This window comes from Lipophrys pholis, assembly GCF_963383615.2.
Source record: "Lipophrys pholis genome assembly, chromosome: 2".
Taxonomy (NCBI): domain Eukaryota; kingdom Metazoa; phylum Chordata; class Actinopteri; order Blenniiformes; family Blenniidae; genus Lipophrys; species Lipophrys pholis.
In genome coordinates, this window is record NC_137636.1 from 31,969,656 (window position 1) to 31,992,193 (window position 22,538).

The 22,538-nt window shown below is 43.4% G+C and overlaps 2 protein-coding genes across 2 annotated transcripts in view; both read right to left on the reverse strand.

Annotated features, from left to right (window-relative positions):
- Window positions 1-1,901: 1,901 nt before the first annotated feature.
- Window positions 1,902-12,993, reverse strand: slc7a6 (solute carrier family 7 member 6). The gene is made up of 11 exons (XM_080491047.1): window positions 12,862-12,993; window positions 10,135-10,342; window positions 5,342-5,995; window positions 5,134-5,259; window positions 4,337-4,481; window positions 4,108-4,231; window positions 3,934-4,037; window positions 3,771-3,867; window positions 3,492-3,641; window positions 2,768-2,951; window positions 1,902-2,689 (listed from the first exon to the last, which is right to left on the reverse strand). Exons 3-11 carry the CDS (start codon window positions 5,820-5,822, stop codon window positions 2,622-2,624), a joined length of 1,479 nt encoding a protein of 492 aa, XP_080347173.1. The 5' UTR covers window positions 5,823-5,995; window positions 10,135-10,342; window positions 12,862-12,993; the 3' UTR covers window positions 1,902-2,621.
- A 2,707-nt stretch (window positions 12,994-15,700) lies between these two features.
- The window catches only part of LOC308106765 (adhesion G-protein coupled receptor G5-like), a 37,421-nt gene continuing 30,583 nt past the window's right edge, over window positions 15,701-22,538 (reverse strand). The window contains exons 13-15 of the mRNA XM_080458679.1: window positions 22,434-22,533; window positions 20,493-20,767; window positions 15,701-17,365 (exon numbers count right to left, since the gene is read on the reverse strand). Coding sequence (XP_080314805.1) covers window positions 17,238-17,365; window positions 20,493-20,767; window positions 22,434-22,533 — 503 coding nt within the window. The 3' untranslated portion in view covers window positions 15,701-17,237. The remainder of the gene's footprint in view (window positions 17,366-20,492; window positions 20,768-22,433; window positions 22,534-22,538) is intronic.

The window sequence follows — 22,538 nt, forward strand, 5'->3', positions numbered from 1 at the left end:
CCTGCAGAAATTACAAATTGACAGAAATTCAAACGGTTCACTGCTGCCACCCAGTGGATTAAAGTGGCATCACATCGCTTTCACATAATGTACCTTAAAGTTCATCTGTATCACTGGTAGTGTTTTCAAACGGTTGCGTTTTCCCGTTTCAGGAGACGAGGTCGGAGTGTTTTCAAAAGGTTTTCAGTGACTTCGAGTATTGCATAAACAGACCCCCAAAACGCTACGAAGGTTTCGCGTTTTCACTTCAAAACGTAAACGGGGCCTGAGTGAAGGCAGGTGACAATATTGGTGATCCTGGAAGGATCGGACATCCGTCCTCATCACTGTGTTTGACCCCTTTATGTCTATTCATGTACAACACTTTGTTTCAGCTCTGGTTGTTTATAAAGTATATATATATATATATAAGTTGACTTGTGTCAATTTCCACACCAAGAATAATCTCTTAAAAAAAAAAAAAAGGCGGTGGAGGGAAAAAGAGGCCAGATATGCTCCTTTTCACATACAGTGGCTTGCAAAAGTATTCATACCCCTTGAACTTTTCCACATTTTGTCGCATTACACGCCACAAACAAATATATTTTATTGAAATTTTATGTGAAAGACCAACACAAAGTGTCACACAATTGTGAAGCACAAAGAAAATTATACATGACTTTAAAAAAAATTCATAAATAAAAAACTGAAAATTGCAGCGTGCAAAAGTATTCAGCCCCCCTGAGTCAATACTTTGTGGAACCGCCTTTTGGGGTATGGCTCTACCAGCTTTGCACATCTAGAGACGGAGATTTTTGCCCATTCTTCTTTGCAAAACAGCTCCAGCTCCGTCACATTAGATGGAGAGCGTTTGTGAACGGCGGTTTTCAGATCTTGCCACAGATTCTCGATGGGATTTAGGTCTGGACTTTGACTGGGCCATTCTAACACATGAATACGTTTTGTTTTAAACCGTTCCATTGTAGCCCTGGCTTTATGTTTAGGATGGTTGTCCTGCTGGAAGGTGAACCTCCGCCCCAGTCTCAAGTCTTTTGCAGACTGCAACAGGTTGTCTTCCAAGATTGCCCTGTATTTGGCACCATCCATCTTCCCATCAACTCTGACCAACTTCCCTGTCCCTGCTGAAGAGAAGCACCCCCAGAGCATGATGCTACCACCACCATGTTTGACAGTGGGGATGGTGTCTTCAGGGTGTCGTGCAGTGGTAGGTTTCCGCCACACGTAACGTTTTGCATTTAGGCCAAAAAGTAAAATTTTGGTCTCATCTGACCAGAGCACCTTCTTCCACATGTTTGCCGTGTCCCCCACATGGTTTCTGGCAAACTGCAAACGGGACTTCTTATGGTTTTCTTTTAACAACGGCGTTCTTCTTGCCACTCTTCCATAAAGGCCAGATTTGTGGAGCGCACGCCCAATTGTTGTCCTGTGGACAGATTCCCCCGCCTGAGCTGTGGATCTCTGCAGTTGGTCCAGAGTCACCATGGGCCTCTTGTCAGTGCTCTCCTTGTTGGGCCTGTAGGTTCAGGTGGACGGCCGTGTCTTGGTAGGTTTGCAGCTGTGCCATACTTGTTCCATTTCCGGATAATGGATTGAACAGTGCTCCGTGAGATGTTCAAAGCTTGGGAAATCTTTTTATAGCCTAACCCTGCTTTAAACTTCTCCACAACTTTATCTCTGACCTGTCTGGTGTGTTCCTTGGACTTCATGGTCCTGTTTGCTCCCCAATATTCTCTTAACAAACCTCTGAGGCCGTCACAGAACAGCTGTATTTGTACTGAGATTAGATTACACACAGGTGGACTCTATTTAGTCATTAGGTCAACATTCAATCATTCAGCAGTCATCAGGGAACTTCTGAAGGCAATTGGTTGCACTCGGAGAAAAGGGGGCTGAATACTTTTGCACGCTGCATATTTCAGTTTTTTATTTGTGAAAAATCTTTTAACTCGTGTATAATTTTCTTTGTACTTCACAATTGTGTGACACTTTGTGTTGGTCTTTCACATAAAATTCCAATAAAACCTACTTATGTTTGTGGCGTGTAATGTGACAAAATGTGTAAAAGTTCAAGGGGTATGAATACTTTTGCAAGCCGCTGTATACAGGCTAATCTGATAAGGCCAAAGAGAACATGCAAACTGCACATAGAGTGCTCACCACTGCACCAGCCACGTCTCCAGGGTCCAAATGTTGAAATTTTTTTATAAAATACCCAAAACACAAAAATGAGCGTGATGTGAAGAAAATCTGATATTTGAGAATGAAATCTTGGAAAAGTAGATAAAATCTTATAAATAACTTTTCAACCTCATCTATAAAGTTCATTCATATTTTCCTATTTAGAGCTCGCTTCCAGGTCGCTGCCCTGACCTGGAAACAGAGAGTCATCTCTATGCAGCAGCAGCAGCAGCAGCAGCAGCAGCAGCAGCAGACAGAATCAAACTTTTGGTTTCCTGTTTGGTTTCTTCAGTCAGTCACATGTTGGCTGGATGCATAGAGGAGACGGAGCATCGGTGTGGGTGGTGTCCCTGCAGTGGTGTGACAGGCAGTGTGGTGTTCAGCACAGTGTGTGGAGCTCCTAAGGTACCGAGCTTCAGCGTCCTGAGCGGCAGTGGGCGGGGCTACTGGCTCTTGTCCATCTCTGTGAGCACGCAGTAGCAGGTGTGCTGAGTCAGGTGAGTCAGAGAACCTGCAGACACACGCGGAGGGAAAAACCTCTTAGAAACCAGGAAAGCACGAGCCGAACCCTGAACCGGGTCACACTCACCCAGCAGCTTGGTGATGATCGGCGGCCGCTTGGACTCGGGCAGGTGGACGCCCAGGAAGTAGACGGGGACGCCGGACAGGGCGATGGCGATACCGATCAGGGAGTTGATGGTGTCGCTGTAGAGCGGAACGGCCACCAGGAACACGGTGCACAGACAGAACAGCACCGGGTACAGCAGGGTCAACTGCAGGGGGAAGATAAAAACACTGGTTGATGGAGGGAGGGAGGGAGGGATGGAGGTGGAATTGATGGATGGAGGGATGGATGAGGGTGGAATTGATGGAGGATGGATTGATGGATGAATAAATGGATGAAGGGGAGGGATGGATGGATGAGGGAGGGATGGATGATGGATGGGCGCAGGGAGGGAGGGATGGATTCATGAATAGATTGATGGATGATGGATTGATGGATTGATGGATTGATGGATTGATGGATGATAGATGGATGATGGATGGATGATGGCTGGATGATTGATGGATGATGGATTGATGATTGCTGGATGATTGATGGATGATAGATGGATGATGGATGATAGATGGATGATGGATGGATAATGGCTGATGGATGATGGATGATTGATGGATGATAGATGGATGGATGATGGTTGGATGATGGATGATGGATAATGGATGATGGATGATGGATGATGGATGATGGATGATGGATGATGGATGATGGATGATGGATGATGGATGATGGATGATGGATGGATGGATAGTACCTTCAGGGGTCTGGGTCTGAGCGGTTCCTTCACGCGGAGGTAGATCTGGCCGGCGATGGACAGACCCATGAAGAACCAGTAACTGAAGCTGTAGTAGTTGATGAGCTGGAAGACGTCCTCCACCGTCAGGTAGATGAGCGACATGACACACTGGAGGATGGATGAAGGAAGAAAGAGAGAAAACATGGAGCTCGTGGTAAATAAAACTAGAGAAAGTATTCTGATCCACTAATGTGGAGAAGAAAGGAGGCAGAAGAAGATTCCGATAGGTTTCCATACATTAAAGAGCAGAGCGGGGATGGGAGTGAATCTCTGGATGTGGATCATGGACAGAGCATCGGGGAGGTGACCCTCACGGGAACCCACAAAGAACAACCTGGGCACAAGAAACACGCATCAGAACTTCACGTCAAGAAAAGCTGAAGGTGTTGATGTTCTCTACCTGGAAGCGGCGATGATGGAGGCGTTGAGGCCTCCGTAGCAGGACAGAGCCACGGCGATGGGGATGGTCCAGCTCATCACGCCCAGAGTGTGATCTGCAAACGTCTGAACGCCACACACACAAAGTCAACCCCTCAACGTTCAGATCCAACATTTGTGAGGTTGGTCCACTCACCACGGCCACCGCGTCGCTGGCTATTATCGCACTGACATCCAGAACTGCGTAGTAGGCCACGTTGGTGAGGATGTAGATGATGGTGACGATGGGCATGGAGATGGCGATGGCCAGTGGAAGGTTCCTGGAACAATACGTCAATCGACCATTGATTCATAACGACTGGAGCGTTCCGTTCTGCCACCGCTCATCATTTCTACTGAGAGAAAGCCAAAGAATGACGAATAACCTCTCTGGGTTTTTGATTTCCTCCGTTACGAAGTTGAGGGTGTCCCAGCCGGAGTAAGAGAAGAGGGCGGAGTACAGCGCCAGGGCAATGTTGCCGGGATCTGTGGACGAGCCCTGGAAGGACGACTCAAAGTTGCCCGTGTAGCCTGCAGCGGAGAGAGGCAGACAGATTTCATGACATCAAACTTCTTTCAAATGTTTCATAAATGATCACTTCTGAACTAAATTCCCATCTTGTTTCGGGTCAGGTGCTCCAGCGGTTGAATTCTCAATGTGTGTTTTTCAACTCCAAATCTTGTGTTGTTAAACATGGAGTTCCTCAAGGATCTGTACTGGGACCACGGTTGCTTTCTAAAATTGGTGCAGTTATAGAAAGTCATCTTGTGTTCTTTTGGAGTTGCTGTTTATTTTTATGCTGATGATTTACAGTTGTAGTAGGACCCGTTTACACGACAACGCCATTTCCTGTAACCTCTTTGTTTTTCGCCGATTATCCGCACGGCGCGGCGTTAAAGTGCAAAGCAATCAGTGTGAGTTATTGGTTCATCAGAATGTATTCGGCAGTGATGGCCAAACAAAGTTTCCTGAAGCCTCATGAACCACTTTCTTTATTTTCTGAGTCCACCAGATGGCACTATTGGTTTGAAGATCAAGGATGAAGGACTGGCAATGGTGTGTGCTTTCACACCTTTGTTGAACAGACAGCGCCATCAAGTGGCATCAGGAAGTAAAGACAGTGGTTCAAGAAGCTTTATTTGGCTATCACGAGTCTTCGGTATGTCGTGTGACTCCTCTCACCCTGGCACAGCTTGATGATTCCGGTGATGATGATGACGATGAGTGCCGCTACTTTAGCGTAGGTGAAGATGTCCTGCACCCGTGTGCCCCACTTGACATAGGCGGCGTTGATGAAGGTGAGAAGGCCTGAGGAGGGAGCAAAGCTTCAGCCTGTGAGGAACCTGAGCGGCCGGCCGGCGGGGACGAGCGCAGCGAGAGGAGGACTTACAGAGGCAGGCGGCGGCGATGAGCCTGGACGCCGCGTACGGCGGCTCGCAGGTGGGGAAGAGCGGCTGCACCAGGTAGTTAGCAAAGGTGATGGCGATGACGGCCTGGCTGGTGGGCTCGATGATCAGCAGAGATGTCCACAGACGGATGAAGGCGATGAATCCGCCGAACGACTCCAGGATGTACGCGTACGACGCCCCTGATTTGGTGATGGTGGTGCCCAGCTCGGCGTAGCAGAGGGCCCCCACCACTGAGAACAGGCCCCCGATGGCCCAGATGACCAGCGACAGCCCGTAGGAGGCGCTGTAGATGAGCACGCCCTTCGGCGAGACAAAGATGCCGGAGCCGATCATGTTTCCCACGATCAGACTGACGCCGTTCAGCAGAGAGATCTCCTTCTTCAGCTGCATGCTCTCTTTGGGGGGGTCCCGGGGCTGGAAGGGGTGGCTGGCGCTGCTGTCCGACTTGTCGCGGTCGTCCATGGCTGCAGGTCGTTTCCCGGCTGAACTGGCCGACCGACCTGTGGACACGACCGTCCTGCAGCTCCTCCTCTGGATCAACCTGCAGCACAGAGTCAGCAGGAAGCTCTCTTTTCACTTCAACAGTAAAACCAGTGGGAGGGAGGTGATCAGGACGAGGGAGGACGAGTGTGCATCTGAAAGACAATCATCAAATCAAACCAGAGCATAAGAAAAAATGAGAAGACATTTTGACGTTTTCAGTCTCTTTGTGGTCATCATGTGTCTTTTATAGTGCTGTCAAAAGTAATGTGTTAATTTAATGTTTAACTCATTAAAACATTTTTACGTAATTAACGCAGCTTTGTTGACTTCCATTTAAAAAAAATTTTTAAACTCCCTTACCGGAGCAACAGCAGCGTCTCTGGGTGCAGCACCGTGACAACAGAGCAGCACAATACTGAGCGGAAGGCCGAAAGTTTCACTTTAAAAAGTTCCCTGACGGCTGATTGAGAAAGTAAAAGTCATTGGTTTTACTTTGTGAAGCTGAATTTAACGACCACAGAAGTAATTCTGCAGTAAAACAGCAGGTTGCCATGTTGGCTGACCAGGAGCCACCAAACTGCTAAAGCTGGAGGAAATACTTGCAGGTAAAATATTAATTTCTACTTTTTCTCTTTTTCCCTGGTTCTTCTCTGTACTGTGTGTGTGTGTGTGTGTGTGTGTGTGTGTGTGTGTGTGTGTGTGTGTGTGTGTGTGTGTGTGTGTGTGTGTGTGTGTGTGTGTGTGTGTGTGTGTGTGTGTGTGTGTGTGTTATAGTATATTATTACCACTTTGTTCATATAATAAGTTTACATCTTTGTTTCTAGAAATCTAGAAATTTCTAAATTCTCAAAGTGGTGGACCTGCACGCTAAAAAAAGACGGTCTAACTCATGACGTGAGTGTGTGCAATGCGTGGTGACGCTGTGGAAAGTTTCATTCTCAGAAGAATACCAGAAACAATAGAGGGAACCTGCTGCTGCCTGCATGCTGCCTCCGTGTGCATGTGACAAACATGCTGCACTTTAATAATGAGTCATGTGTTTGTGGTGCAGAATCCGTCCACCTGTTCATCTGACCCATCAGTGGGTCGCTGCCGCTTCATGACTCAGCAACACCCAGAGGCTCACGCGTCCAGCAGAAGGTGCTGAGGGTGTGAGTCTTTGTGTGTCTGTGTCAACTGTCGGCCTGTGATATATGTCAGTTAACAACCCTGAAGAAGACCTAACGTAGGTGTGATGTCCTGAGAAGCTTCTGATCCACTTGAGTGGCTGTGAAAACCATAAACAGAAGCAGCAGACATTCAACACGGACCTCACGTTCCGTGCTGCCGCTATTCTAGCAGCTATGTACCACCAGGTGGCGCCTCGCAGTGAAGCCTTGGTTGTAAGTTTTTGATGTGAGTTTTGAGCAGTTTTTTCACATGAAGATAATAAATCATGGCGTGAACCCACAAAGCGTATGAAGACTGTTGTCTACCTGCCAACCAGACCACGAGGAAGGGAGGGCAGAATAGTGAAAAGACACTCATCTCGTCACTCTCTGCTGGGGGAAGCCAGTCTGCAGTGTTCGAAGCATCAAACATGGCAGCTTCTACACACAACTGGGATCCAGCACTGGAAACTAAATCGTGTGCCGCCGGAGCACAAGCAAAAGCTGAGGCCACACGTGTCCAGCTCTCCTTTGCGACACAAGAAGCAGATATTTTGAAGCAAAAAGCTGCTTGAAAAAGGTTGGGTTTGTTGTGGGAAAATCCAAACTGGCTTCACGTCCGGCTCATACGATACATATATCCGCAGCACACTTGCCTTCTGATGACAGACACCCTCTAATCATTCTCAAATCTCATGTTGCTACGTTGTTGGTCAGACATTACCACGAGCAAGTAGCACATCAAGGAAGGCACTTCACAGAGGGTGCTGTTAGATCAGCTCAGTGGGGGAAAGAGACTTGTGTCAAATGTAATACACAAGTGCCTTGTCTGCAGGAAATTAAGAGGAAAACTGGAGGAAGAAAAAATGTCTGACTTGCCTCTGGACAAACTGTCTCCTGAACCACCGTTCACAGACGTCGGCTTAGATGTTTTTGGCCCATGGACAGTGATCTCCAGAAGAATAAGAGGAGGTCAGGCTGGAAGCAAACGCTGGGCCATCATGTTCACATGCTTGAGTACCGGAGCAGTGTATATTGAAGTGATAGAGTACATTGGCCACAACAAGCTTCATCAATGCGCTCAGACGTTTTGCAGCAATCAGAGGACCTGTGAAAACACTTGGTTCAGATCGAGGTACAAGCTTCATCGGGGCCTGCAAAGAACTTGATTTCAACACAGATCACCCTGATCTGAAAATCTACCTCCAAAACAACAACTGCACCTGGATATTCAATCCTCCCCACTCATCTCACATTGGTGGAGTTTGGGAGAGGATGACTGGCGTTGCACGACGTATCCTAGATGCTCTTCCCCTAATGAACAGCACATCCCTCATTACACACTGAGGTCTTATCACGCTGATGGCAGAGGTCACTGCTTTTATGAACTGCTGATATATTCTGGAGAAAGTGGAGACTGGAGAACTTGACCACTCTGCGACCCAGGAGGAAGTGGCAAGCTGTGAGACGCAACCTTCAGGGAAGAGACGTTGTCCTGCTTAAGGACGCACAGGTCTAAAGAACAGACTGGTCAACTGGACTTGTTCTTAAGACTAAGCCTAGCCAAGATGGTACGGTGTGAAAAGCTGAGGTTAAAGTAGTTTGTCAGGGTACGTCAAGGGTTTACTTCAGACCTCTTTCAGACGTTGTTTTTCTCTTGCAAAGTCAAAGTACATAGTGGTATAAAGTGTTTATACCATGTGGGGAGCTTGCTGCCACTATCCTAGCCTCACACTTACAATTGTCGATGTGAGTTTTGAGCCTGCGGGCATCTTTAGTTACTTCCTGTTTTGTGCTCTCAGCAGCTATTGACAGAATTTTCAGAGTTTCTATTATTGTTCCTCAGAAAAACATAGGTCTGTAAGTATTGAAGTGATTACCATTTGTGTCATTGTTTAAGTAAGAGAAATGTTGCTCAGTTTAGTTTGTTTGGATAAGCTTCTGTAATGGTGATGCTAACGGTTAGCATGTCAATGGGTTTTCCCATGAAAGTTAGCATTAAGCTAGCAGACTTTTTTATACATGTATTTTAATATACGTGGTTACTCACTGTGCTTTTATGTATTCTCAGTTTGACAGTTTCTTTCTTATGAAGATAATAAATTGTGGTCTGAACCCACAAAGCGTCGTCTTTGTTTGAAGACTGTTGTCTGCCTGCCAACCAGACAGAAAGGAGGGAAGAATACGTTTCTGCTCCAACAGCTTCACTTCTTTATCCACTCATTTAATGTATGTTGGTATAATATAATGTATGTTGGTATAATGTATTTCATTTGCCTTTATTTACTCAGGAGAACCACAGTGAGATTAATAATCTCTTGTACAAGTGTGTCCTGGCAGCAGTACAAAAAACAAGTTTTCAGTGTCGAAATAACACTAAAATATTCTTAAAACATAAATAGCAGAGAAGACAAGTACATGAAAATATATGTTGGTATAATATAATGTAAGTTTGTATAATGTATGTTGGTAAAATATAATGTATGCTAGTATCATATAATGTATGTTGGTATTATATAATGTATATTGGTATAATGTGTGTTGGTATAATATAATGTATGTTGGTGTAATGTGTGTTGGTATAATGTATGTTGGTATAATATAATGTATGTTGGTGTAATGTGTGTTGGTATAATGTATGTTGGTATAATATAATGTATGTTGGTATTATATAATGTATGTTGGTATAATATAATGTATGTTGGTATAATGTATGTTGGTATAATATAATGTATGTTGGTATTATATAATGTATGTTGGTATAATGTGTGTTGGTATAATATAATGTATGTTGGTATTATATAATGTATGTTGGTATTATATAATGTATTTTTGAACGATGTGTTGGTGTAAAATGATGTATGTTGGTGTAATGTATGTTGGTATAAGGTATGCTAGTATAGTGTTCATACATTATATGACCCCACTGTTTAGTCAGTATAAAGATCTGCATCATTGTCACATATTACCACAAATAACATAATTGAAATGAATTAGCGAGTATTCAGGAAAATGTATTACACATTTAGTGATTAACTATTACCTGGCTACAAATTCAGACTCCATGTACAGTACATAGTTTTTTCCACTTCTAAAATAGAATCATAATGCTACAATTCTCCCCAAAATGAAATCAGACTCACCTGAGCTTGAATGTCCAGAAAGAATCAATAAGTTGTGCTTTTCCATCATAAAGTGAGATTCAACCTGTGTGATTTTCTCAAAGATGAGTGTGAGAGCTTCAGAAACCCTTCAATAAGTACAATCCAACTCACTGAGAGAAGCGTGAGAAGGTTCAAAACAGCAGCAGGACATGGAGAGAGACGCCGAGCCGAGGGAAGGACCGCGCTACTGAAAGAAAGACGAGAAGACAGCAGGTAGAACCAACGTCGGTCGGGGACAACATTCAACACCTGAAACCAAAGTAGATCTCTGTGGACATGCAGAGCATCCGTTTGTTCATTGACCATAAAATAAAGTCTCGAGACAAAAATCCAGCATTAATGCTGCATGGCGGAGGCATCATCATACTGTGGTAAACAGAGGAACAATGAGTGAGATCACCAAGACATTAATAAAAAAAATATATGGTGCAGTGTGGAAACTGTGCAGAGTTTGATCACATGACAAAAGGTGAGAGAAGTTCACAGACGAACACATGAATCCTTCAGAGGTCACAGCTTCTACCGAATATTAGTGAATGCTAACAGTCACTGAGAGAAGCAATCATGCGCATTCATTAGTGGAGTTATTCCTCAATGCTAATGCTAATGTTACAGCACAGTAACCTTAGCATTGTTGCTTCCTGCTACGTTAAGAGGAATATGCTGTTTGCATTGTCGCTACCAAAATCTACTGTTACTACAAGGGAAATAAACTACAAACGTAGCATTGCTGCTCCGTTGAAAATGTTTCAAATCTTTCTGAAAAATCTCAATTCATCAAATTCTTATCGTCTGTACGGGCTTGGGAGTATGTTACTTAATCTCACACGTACTGTTCATAAACTACTAATTTGTTAGCTCCATTGCTAGGGTCACCTTAGCATTGATGCTAACATACTTATTAGAAATGTACCAGAAAACAAATGTGAGTTTACAAATATCTTTGCTTTAATTTCTATTGGTTTCAGAGTATTTTTGTCTATTTAATCTCAAGTGTACTTTTTGCCCATTAGCTACTACTTCATTAGCGATAATGCTAAAGGGAATATAAGATGTTATTTTCCCTTTGCCGTAATATTAGCTTTTAACTGGCATTGTGGAGTAACTTTGTGAGTAGACGTCATAAATGAAACTTATCCAAACTAATTCCAAGATATCCTCTGATAAACCTTCAACAAGGAACATCAGAGTTTGATGTACTTCAACATTATATTGACCTTAGCATTGTCGCTAACATTAACTTACTTGTCATAAATGTATCAAAAAAAAAAATGTGTTTAATTTGTTATGATTTCAGAGTATTTTTGTCCTTTTTACACTTATTTTAAACACAACTACTTTGTTAGCGACAATGCTCGGAGCACCTTTGGCGTAACGCTAGCTTTTAGCGATCATTATGGACGAACTTTATGAATAAACACCAGAATTAAAACTAATATAACGTGTCATTTTTCTGATTATCAACATACAAGTAATCATTAGTGGAAATGCTATAGCGCTCAACTTTTGAAGTCAGGTTGCGATGAAGATGACAGTGATTTTAGGGGGGCGTGGCTAACGTGATCATTTAAAGAGACATACACTCAAAAAAGGCCAACCTGAAGAAATTTCGCAGTTTTAATTTATAGTGTTTTGGTTCTAAATAAAAGTTATGAACATTTAAAGAGAACAGCCAGGACTGGAATTAAGGGAAAGAGCAAAATATGTCACGATAAAATCATCTTGAAAACAGATGATCAGCCTTGCTGTGAGGAAACTTAAGACTCATCTCATTAATTAAAAGATGGATCTACTGATTTAAAAAATCCAACATTTCATAGTGAATAACGAACATGACAGAGAAAAACATGTCCACCACACAGCAGCCGGCTTTTTCGTTCTTAAAAAAAAGAAAACGAAGACCTAGTGTGAAGTTACGGAATACTAATACAACTTCCTGTTCAGACTTCCACAATAAATCCACAAACCTGCTGGCTGTTCATTTAGTTCCAATATAGGCCTTGATGATGATTTAAGGTTTATATAAAGATTATTATCAATACTGAGATTAAAGGCAAATCAACAGGAAATACACTATTAAAAAAAAGCATTACATTATCTACAAATGTATTTATTTATTGTGATGAAGACATGTTTCTCCTGGCAGTTCATTCTCATATGAACTCTAATCATTGGACTTTTTAGTAGGAACTGAAAGTTTTGTAATATAAATCAAGTGGTGAAAGATTGAAAGAAATGAGCAGGACTATAATTTTTTTTCTTCTTCTGTTATTTACTATTTTTGAGCGAATTCAATAAGTTGTAAGATAACGTAAGTGTACGCTTGATAACATAGGAGACATAAAGTAGATGAAGATAAGACATGTAAACAATGGGCGGGTCATTTCAGGTTTTAATGGTTTTGACCTTCACAATAGCAGGACACGCTGTCCTACATCATCTGCTCTCAGTAAAACATATACATCAGCTGTTCTGACTGTTTCATTCTCACGATACTGAAAACGTAGTTTAAACAGTTTTATATTTAGAAAGAGCAGCTTTCATTGTGACCGCCTGCGCCGCCTGTCTGCGGCAGCTTGACGCGTCGCGGACGCGTTTCTTCCTTTTGTCTCGTTTCTTCAGTGATTCAGCTCGATGCCGTCTGAAAGAAACATGGAGCCCCCCGGCAGAGGGAGCTCCGGGAGGGAGGGGTGTCTGCGGTCCTACCTGCGCTGCTTGCGGCTCCACTGCGGGGTTTCGTGGCCGGCGACCGGCTGCGGTGTGCGCGCACAAAAACGCATCAGCGTCAGGAAACAGCCGCGTCACGTGACGCATGTACAGTGTCCATACAGTGTGTGCGTCTGAGTGTGGGTGTATGTAAGTCTCACACACACACACACACACACACACACACACACACACACACACACACACACACACACACACACACACACGCACACACACACACACTTTTAGATTTCAATTTTAAGAAAACAAACACAACGCGTCTTACTTTTATTTCTTTGAATAGACCGCTACTCGTGACGTCATCACTACCCGTGTTAAAAAAAACACTGCCATATTAGAAGAGTAATTAGCAGCTGCAATAGATATTTTAATCGGGTTACTAGTGACAGATGAACATTTTCGTATGGTCGACTTTTGTCCAACACTGAACTCTGCTGAAACGCAGACTTTGCTTTCCAAATGCTGTCTTCCTTTTCTTTTCAAAACGTTGTAAACTCGGAGTAGCCATAGAGGTAAAATAAATAAACAAATCAATTAAAATAAATAAATAAATACATACATAAATATATATATATAGTGTGGGAACGAGATAATAAGTTGTTAGCTCAAGTTGATAATGCAAGAGAACGACATAATAAGTCGTTCCCTCAAAATAATAACACGTGGGAACGAGATAAGTCATTCCCTCAAGTTAATAACCTGGCATTAACTACACATATTACATCTACATTATGGCAAGAAATACACACTTTCATTCACAGTACTATGTAGCAAAAGTATTGTTTCATGATAAAGAAGTTCTGTGGAGTAGAAAATAGTGGGACGTTTCATAGCGGAGCGCCCCCTGCAGCCCGCTTACAGACCTCAGCCTGCAGTTATAACAGGATACAAGACCTGGAAGTGGAGTTAGTTACAATGATGCTAGGATGGAAAGTGTGGAAAAACAACAACGGAAACTGCCTCTAAATTCTATATGCAACGCAGCTGACTTTGTGTGACTGTGCAGGTGAACTGCAGCACAACAGTTCAGTTACAGCCACGTGGCCACGGATTAAATGATCTAATTCCCTCGCGTTATTAACTTGAGGGAACGACTTATTATCCGTTACCTCGCGTTGTTTTTTTTTTTCCTCTATGGCCACTCAGGGGCTCCGTACAAACTGCCCGATGAGCCGAGGAGAGTTTTTCTTTGCGGTCCTGCCAGCGTGTGAAGAAGACACATGTAATTAGAGAGGTGCTGTGAGGAGGGCGGGCCGGAGGGGAGTGGCGCCCCACCAGCGTGCCATCGCCGTCTGAGGCGAGTGTCAGGGCCGGAGGCCTCGGGTTCAGGGAGGACACACCGGGAGATGCTCACTCTTTAATAGCCCGACTTTATCTCACAATGCACTAAACCACACAGGAATTCACTTATTAGTGAGGAATTTTCAGACCTGAACCACAGTGAAGTGATCGACTGTCAGCCTTTTAAGACACTCATAATGATAATGATATTAATGATAATAATGATGATAATAATAATAAGAATAATAATAATCACTGGTTTCTGCTTGAGTACAATTTTCAAATTTAGCTGAATAAGAAAAGACTGCTTTAATTTTCTCCGTTATCTTAATATCTAGGTGCTACTGTTGTATTTTGACCTTTTCCTTCAGTGAAGCTACTCTAATGCCAGTGATAGTGCAGAAAGTCCCCTGAATCTCACTGAGATTAATGCAGGAGAAACGTATTCATACAGCACCATTCAGACACAACCCACTGGCTTTACATGGGAATAAAGGAAAGTCATTAAAACAGGAGAATATGGACTGCGGGTCATGACTTTCTGGAGGAAACATCGTTCTTATTGTCCATCGACTGAGCATGTGCAGAAGGATGAGTTACCACTGTGGAGATCAGAGGGGTACTGCACAAAACCAGGATAAGCGATTAAGCCTGGAAATATTGGTTATCCTGGATAAACTTAGCCTCCAGTTGGTTGGACGAAAGCAGGCCAAGTTTATCCTGGACAAGTAACCATGGTGACTTATTGTCTGCAGCCAGCCTGCTCCAGACCAGGATAACATCCTGTATATGAAATTGTTGCACATAGATGAAACTTTTTGTTCTAGATATTCCTAAAAAAAACCAACTAAACAAACAAGGCTATTAATTTTCCTTCTGTGGAAACAATTTTTTTTTTTAACAATTGATGGAAATGTACTGGTTTTCACTTAATGTGTGACATTGTTCGAATAAAAACTGCTCATAATGCTTTTTATCTAGATGAATCAGAACTTAAAATGAAACCGGGGCAACTCAGGGTCGTGTCCTTGGCCCACTGCTCTACTTCCTGCACACGCGTGACGAAAGGCTTTCCTTTTAGAAATAGACATTTTATACAAAGCCCAATCCAAAAACGTTGGGACACTGTCCAAACTGAAGGGGGACGTCTTTTTAAAGAAACATATTCTCTTGGTTTCTAATGGGAACGTTTTAAAAAGGGTTTTAGTGTGTTTATTGGTGATTCTTTCTCATTTTGTGAAACAGAGGGTACGACTGGACTTTTAAATCGACGAGGCTTAAATTAGCTGACCAATGAGCATTCAGGAGTCTGGATCGTAAAAGGCTGTGAGGATGCCGGATTGGAGGGCGGATCTTTACTGGAGCTCTGTGTGTGTGTGTGTGTGTGTGTGTGTGTGTGTGTGTGTGTGTGTGTGTGTGTGTGTGTGTGTGTGTGTGTGTGTGTGTGTGTGTGTGAGAGAGTAGAGTACAACAACACCAAACCACAGGGGAGGAAACTCTGATAAGAAGGCAGGAAAACACAGAGCTCACACGCCATCGCTTTCCTCTACAGCAACAATGTTTATTAATCCTCAATATACACAAGAATCTGAGTCTGGAAAACAGAAAAGTGCAAACATCACAGTATCTAAAAGCTCACATGAAGAGATGAAGAACATAGGATAAGAATCTGGAATGACTATTGGACCTCATAATTCAAAGACAGTTTGGTCATTCAGCCTTTATCTGACATGTCTGACATGTCTTGAGTCTAAACTAAAACTCTACAGTCACAAACAGAGAACACACTCCTTTTCTAATAACTCACGTCTTCAGTACACGTTTTCAACTCCAGGTGGCGACACTGCGGCACACGTCGAGCCAATTTAAGGACAGACCGGAGAGGCTTCAGAGTTACTCTGTTCACAACAGATATCAGGTAGAGACGAGTACAACTCTACTCCTGTGATGTGTAAATCTGATAGACGTGAAGAGTACCCGGCGATAAGTGCGAGAGAAGTCAGCCTCAAAGTCAAGCAGTACCTTTCTGCGGACAAGAAGCGCCGCCATTTCTAGACACCAGACCAGAAGTCATGTGACCTTTATACAGGAAGTAAGCCTTTTTAGTTTTTATATTTTTAAACTGATTAATAAGAAACCTTACAAACAAACAAACACACACAGCCGTTAATATGCAAAGTGTCGCGTCATCTCCACTGCTTCAAGTATTTATTCTGAGTGAAGGAGTCGGTAGATTTGAAAACATAATTCTATGCAGTTATTTAACCGGTTTGTTGACACTTTTAGCGACTTTATACAATCTGTAAATCTGAATTTTCATTGTGTCCGGCAACTCTACACAGGAAGTTCTAAAGATCATGTGACTTCCTGTATGGCAGAGAAACGGCAGCGATTGTTGTCCAAAGAAAGGTTCTCTTGTCGAAGTGAGAGGAGTTGGCCTCGAAGCAGGAGAAAGTCCAGAACCAGAATATTCGGATTTTGACTTCCGTTCCATCTGACTGGATAAATATGCTGACTGAAAATCTCTTGAAATAAACTTCCGGGTCGGTGAGCAGGACTGAGAATAACCTGAAGTTTCTTTGAGGAAAACACAAGTTCTATAAATACACTGTTTTAACAGAAAAATACTAAAGTGCTACCGTATAAAAGAAATTAGCTGTAAAAAAAAAAAAAAAATCACAAATAAAAAGCTTATCTAAGGTTTGAGGAGCTCTTCAGTAATAATAATAATAATATATATTTTCTCTTTATGCACAAAGCAACTTTACAGCACAAGAAGCTCCAGTCGTCTATTTTCATCCCAGACTGGAATCAAAGCTTAAATTTATCTTTAACTTTCCCTTCTGAGTTTCCTGAGAATCCGGCTCCAGGCCGGTATTCACAGCTCCTGAGTGATCGCAGTATCAAGTATTTAATCCCTTTCTTGTCAGATTTAAATACTTCCAGCATTTCATATTTTACAGTGACGTCGATGTCCTGGGAGGACGAGCTGATCAGAGCAGACGTTCCCACACAGTCCGTCTGGATTTGCACATTGACAAGTGTTTTTGTGGTTCCAGCAGCGCCCCCTGCCTCTAGCTCTTCTCCTGGGCCTGCAGCATGTGCTGCCGCGTGGAACCACTGCTGCTGCTGCCCAGAACCGAGCTGCTGGCCTGCTTCCTCATCCAGTCCAGCAGGAGGAACCTCAGCATGAGGAAGAACCCTGCAGCCAGAAAAACACCATCAAGGTTCAGGTTATTGAAGCTCAGATTGAAGTCCAGCATGGCGTTCCACAGGGTTCTGTGTTAGGTCCAATACTTTTCACATTATACATGCTTCCTGTCGGGAATATGTTCTGGAAACACTCCATCAACTTCCATTGCTGTGTAGATGATACACAAATCTATTGATCAGTGAAACCTAGAGGATATCGATCCACTTGGTAAACTAGAAGCTTGACCCCGTTGACTCGACGCTCCAAGTGAGAAACGCATCGTTTTTGTTTCAGAAAAGTTTCATGTTTACGTGGCAACATTTTGAAAAGGATGTCTATTTACTTGGAAACGGTAGAAACACAGAAAATGACCTCATTTTCATGTCGGTGCTGTTTTTAGTTTTTGTAATGAAACCACACGCATGCAGCAAAGAACAATGCAGTGGGAGTACATTTTCAATAAAGTTACCTAGTTTGCTATTACAGTGACTGTCAAAATAAAACTACCAAGTCACAGGAGAATATGGACTGGGGACGGAGCCCGACCGCTTCCAGAGAGTATCGTTTTCTCCCATTTCCATGGAGGCAGAGTCGGGAGTGTTTTCAAAAAGTTGCGTTCTCACTGGCTTCCAGCACCGTTGTCATGTGAACACCCAAACCGTGACAAAAGTTTTGTGTTTTCACTTGAAATCTTTGGCGAGTAAACAAAGTCTTAAAGCCATAAGAGCCTGGCTGAGCTGTAAGTTTCTGCTCGTGAACTCAGATCAAACACAAGTTGTTCTATAGAGAGAGGAACGATGTAAACTTTTAGGAACACTGGAGGTTTGACTTTGACCTCCAGTACCAATGTCAGGAACCTGGAGTTACTTTGGACCAGGACTGATCCTTCAACTCTCATATTATACAAATCAGCAGGACGGCTTTCATTCACCTGGAATGTCTCTAAAATCAGGACCATGTTGACTCAGTGTGGCGCTGAGAAATGAATCCATTTGTTACTTCCAGTCGACTATTGTAACGCCCTATTATCAGGGTGAAACAAGAACTGCTTCAGAAGTCTTCAACTGATGGAAAACGCTGCAGTGAGGAGTCCTGACAGGATCCAGCAGGACATCCCATCACTGCAACGTGAGCTTCTCCACTTTGGTTTTCTGTTAAAACTAGAATGGAATTTAAAATCCTTGTTCACAAGAAAGACCATCATTTGTTAAAGACCTGTTACGAGCCTTTCACGTTCAGATAGTCCAGGATTCGGTTCACCTGGGAGGGAGGGGAGCCAAGAATTGTCACCCCTTCATTTGGTTCTGTGGCGTTCACATTCACTTTAGAGACCGGATCAAACCGCCTGGAAAATGTCACGCAATTACAGCGGCTGCTGCTGTCGCCTGAAACAAACGCTGACCAGAGAGGAAGTGAAGAAGAAACACGGCTCATTGATTGGACCGGACCGAAAGAGGAAGCCCCACTGCTTCAGACAGTGGTGGCTAGGCTAGTTAGCTCTTGGCTAATGGGTAGCCACAAAGAACCACCAGACCAGATATCAATGAGAGTCTCAGACCTGCCAACCGTGCCAAAATATTTTTAGTACCCCTTGTGTTGTGCGGCTTTTTTTCTCAAACTTTTGCAACTCCATTGCTTTGTACGCAGTAACTTCCCCATTCACTGGCTGGAAATTGGTTATAAAAAAACAATAAAACCTAAATTTTTGATTACAATACTTTTCTAAAGAAAATATAGACATGTTGCACTCATCAACAGAAAACCAAAAAATGCTATGTCCTTATCGTGACAGCCTTTCAACGAAACACTTTCAAAACATGAAAATGCTGTTAACAAACCAAGGTAACTATATTATTTAATTTGTTTTTATTTTGTTGACCATGGCAGTGGTTGCAAAACTTGCTGCAAAAGATTTGTTGGCTACATGTTTAAACTGTATAAAGAATCACATTCCTCCTTATATACAGACGACTCTATCTGCAATGGATATATATAAAGGCTAAAATACACGCACGCACGCACGCACGCACACACACACACACCACTGCCTCTTCTTTCTCTTCTCTTTGACGATGCATTGGGGTCATTAGGGGAACCTGATCGATAGTTTTGCTAAAAAAAAAACACTTTGCAGATCTTTTTTTTTCTTTTTTTCTCCTAGACTAGACACCTTTGTAAGCACCAACTGCAGCGCGTGGGGAACGGAGGACAGAGAGTGAGGCAGAGGGCAGGAGGAGGCAGGGAAGAGGGGGGCAGGATGTTACGCTATCGGTTCGGTAGACTCGTTATTCTCCGCTTTTCTACAATGATTGGCTGAAACGTCTTCACCACGCTGCTGCATCGTGTTGTCAGACATGAGTACCGCACATGCACATTCGCCACAGAACTCGCATGTCCGCAGCTTTTTGCCTAGTTTAGAGGGGGGAGTCGTACCAGCGTATTTAGATGTCAAATTGCGTGTACAGGTTGGCAGGTTTGGAGTCTTCCTCACTACTTCTTCCTCACTACTCCACGTCTGAAAGAGAGATATTTTCCAACTCTTTCTTCGTCTGTTTCTTCTGATTCGTGCAGTTCGCTTTGTTTGTGTACTACCCAGAATGCACTACGTCCCGTCCTCTAGAAAGATCGTTTGTACAGAAACCGAGACCCACGTTTTCAAAGGGACCAGAGATTGCTTGTCAGAGTGTTCACAGAACATTTTTTGTTGCCCTGAAGAGACTCTGGTCTGGATCAAACTGGAATGAGAACACAACCTAAGTCCCATATAACCCACTTGGTTCTCAGAGTGCTGCCCCCTGGAGGTTCCTAGGTTTCCTAAAAGTAGAATGGGAGGCAGAGCTTTCAGCTCTCAGGCTCCTCTCATGTGGAACGAGGTCCTAGTTTCAGTTAAGGAGGATACATTATACTTTGATATTCTAAAATTTGGACTTCCAAGAAATCCATAATGCAGGACAAAGCTCCAGCACATCACCAGAGTCCTCCACTACAGGGCTTGCTAGTAAAAACCTTGACGATTGACCTTGAGAACTTGTGGGATCTTCTCATCCAGAGAACAGTCCACCTCTCCACCATTTTCATTCAGTTGTCAAAGACTTGTGCACGCAGTGTTTTCAAAGCACTGAAATGAGTGTGGGACCTTGGAAAGCGGTGAGGATGCAGGCGATGAAGCGGATGAAGTCGGTGGCCGGGCCGAAGGTCATCATGGGCAGGACCCAGGCGGTGCCGAAGAGGACGCTCAGGCCCCAGATGCTGAGGAAGGCCACGCCGTTCTGCTTCCACTCCTCCCGGGTGCGGATCTCCCTGTAGACCAGGAAGAGCATCGCCGAGCCCGACAGCACCAGCACGCCAACCACCGACCAGTTGATGACCAGGTGAGCCAGTTTGGAGTCTGGAGACGCCGTCATCCAGCACCTGCAACACACCAACAGCTCTTTATCCCCCGGGGTGGAAGTCTCCAGAGAGACACTTCATTTGTACATTTCAGAACACCTTCGTGTTAAGATGACGTTTTGAAAACAGCAGGAACTCTAAAAACAATGTAGTTTTCCTGTGAGGCCACTAGTGGGTGCTGTTGTTTGTTCTTGTAATGAAACCACACACACACTGAGAATGATTCTGCCCTTCCGACAACTTTAAGGACGCTCAGATCATCATAAGATAATCTTATCAGATATTCCTGCCATGTGTGGTGTGTTAAGACGGCTCTCGTCTGCTCGGAAGGATGTCGGAACGCTCCGATATCAAATCGGGGATATTCAACATGTTAGACTGCTTTGGCCCGAGTTCTCATGGTGTGTGGTGACCCCCGAGGGGAAAACGAACACGAGCCTGTTGACTGTGACATGTAGCCAATCAGAAAGCGAGGTGACGTTGTGGCGAGGAAACGCGGGACCGGACCGACAACCACGCTCCCGTTGTCTCCACTCCTTTGACCAACGCCTCTTAAAACGTGTTTTTTTTTGGATAAAAACACACCACAGACGATCGCCAATGCACCCTCTTCGTCCGCCATGTTTGTTGACTCTGGAATCACGTTTGATCTCGAGAGGTTTTGTGAGATTTCCCGTCTGATCTGGGGATGTTCGCGACTGCAATCGGTTGGTGTGTTGATGTTGCCGAGTGGCTGCACACCACACACTGTACCACCAAAACCTGTGATTATTTATCGCCGTGTGTGTGGTCTCTTTGGTTTGGGAAATCTGCCGACAATTATAAAATCCTGCCGTGTGAACCAGGCATTAGGGAATCTTCAGCTGTTTCTGTGACGCTAAGACGTCAACAGACCAGGTGTGTTCTGCGAAATATAAATAATGCAAACACGTTTTTGTACGAGTGTAATGAGGAATTTTCATGTCCCCCCTGTAGTAGAGGAACTATAAACAAAAGTTAAAGTTTCCTTAAAAAAGGACATCTCTGTGAAGACACAGCCGAGGTTCAAACAAAAGGAACAGGTGACAAAACTAGAGCGTTAGAGGATTGAATCTGGGGTCACTCACTTATTATTTCCTCAAAAATAATCAAAAGATTTCACCAAAAAAACCATAAAATCATGTATAAACTGAATAAATTCCTTAAAAATGTCTGAGTTTCCTAAATAAATTAAACTATAAATTAACTAAATATAAGGACTATTAACGAGTATACATAAAAGAAGTGCTAAAATGACAAAAAATATATTATTTAATATGAAAATGCACAAATCTACAACTGCATTTATTCCTAGGACCTGTAAGGAAAATTTTTATAAATGAAAAATTTCCCGGATATTGTGTGTATTTTCACCACTAAAACAAAAAGAGCACTTAATTCTTTCATTATTTTTGATGTTGACGTTTGTCTGATCACAGTAACGGAATGAGTTGGAAAAAACACATCAAACAGTATAAAGAATAAAATCATTTTCACTCAAGATTAAATGATAAAAAACATAGTATAGTAAAACTACGTCTTTTTCAGCGTTTCTGCTGTTTCGTGGAAACGTTTTCAAAGCGTTGTCGTGTGAAGGGCAAAACCTCTCTGAAATGAAAACGTTTCACCAATGATACGTTGTCATGGAAACGGGGGCCTGAACTCTCACATGAGATACGGCGAATCTGGGTCGTCCACTCCCTTCACCTTCGCCAGGCCGTAAATGTTTCCGAGCGCAGCCAGGACGATGATAGGCAGAGCAGGGAGGCCTGGG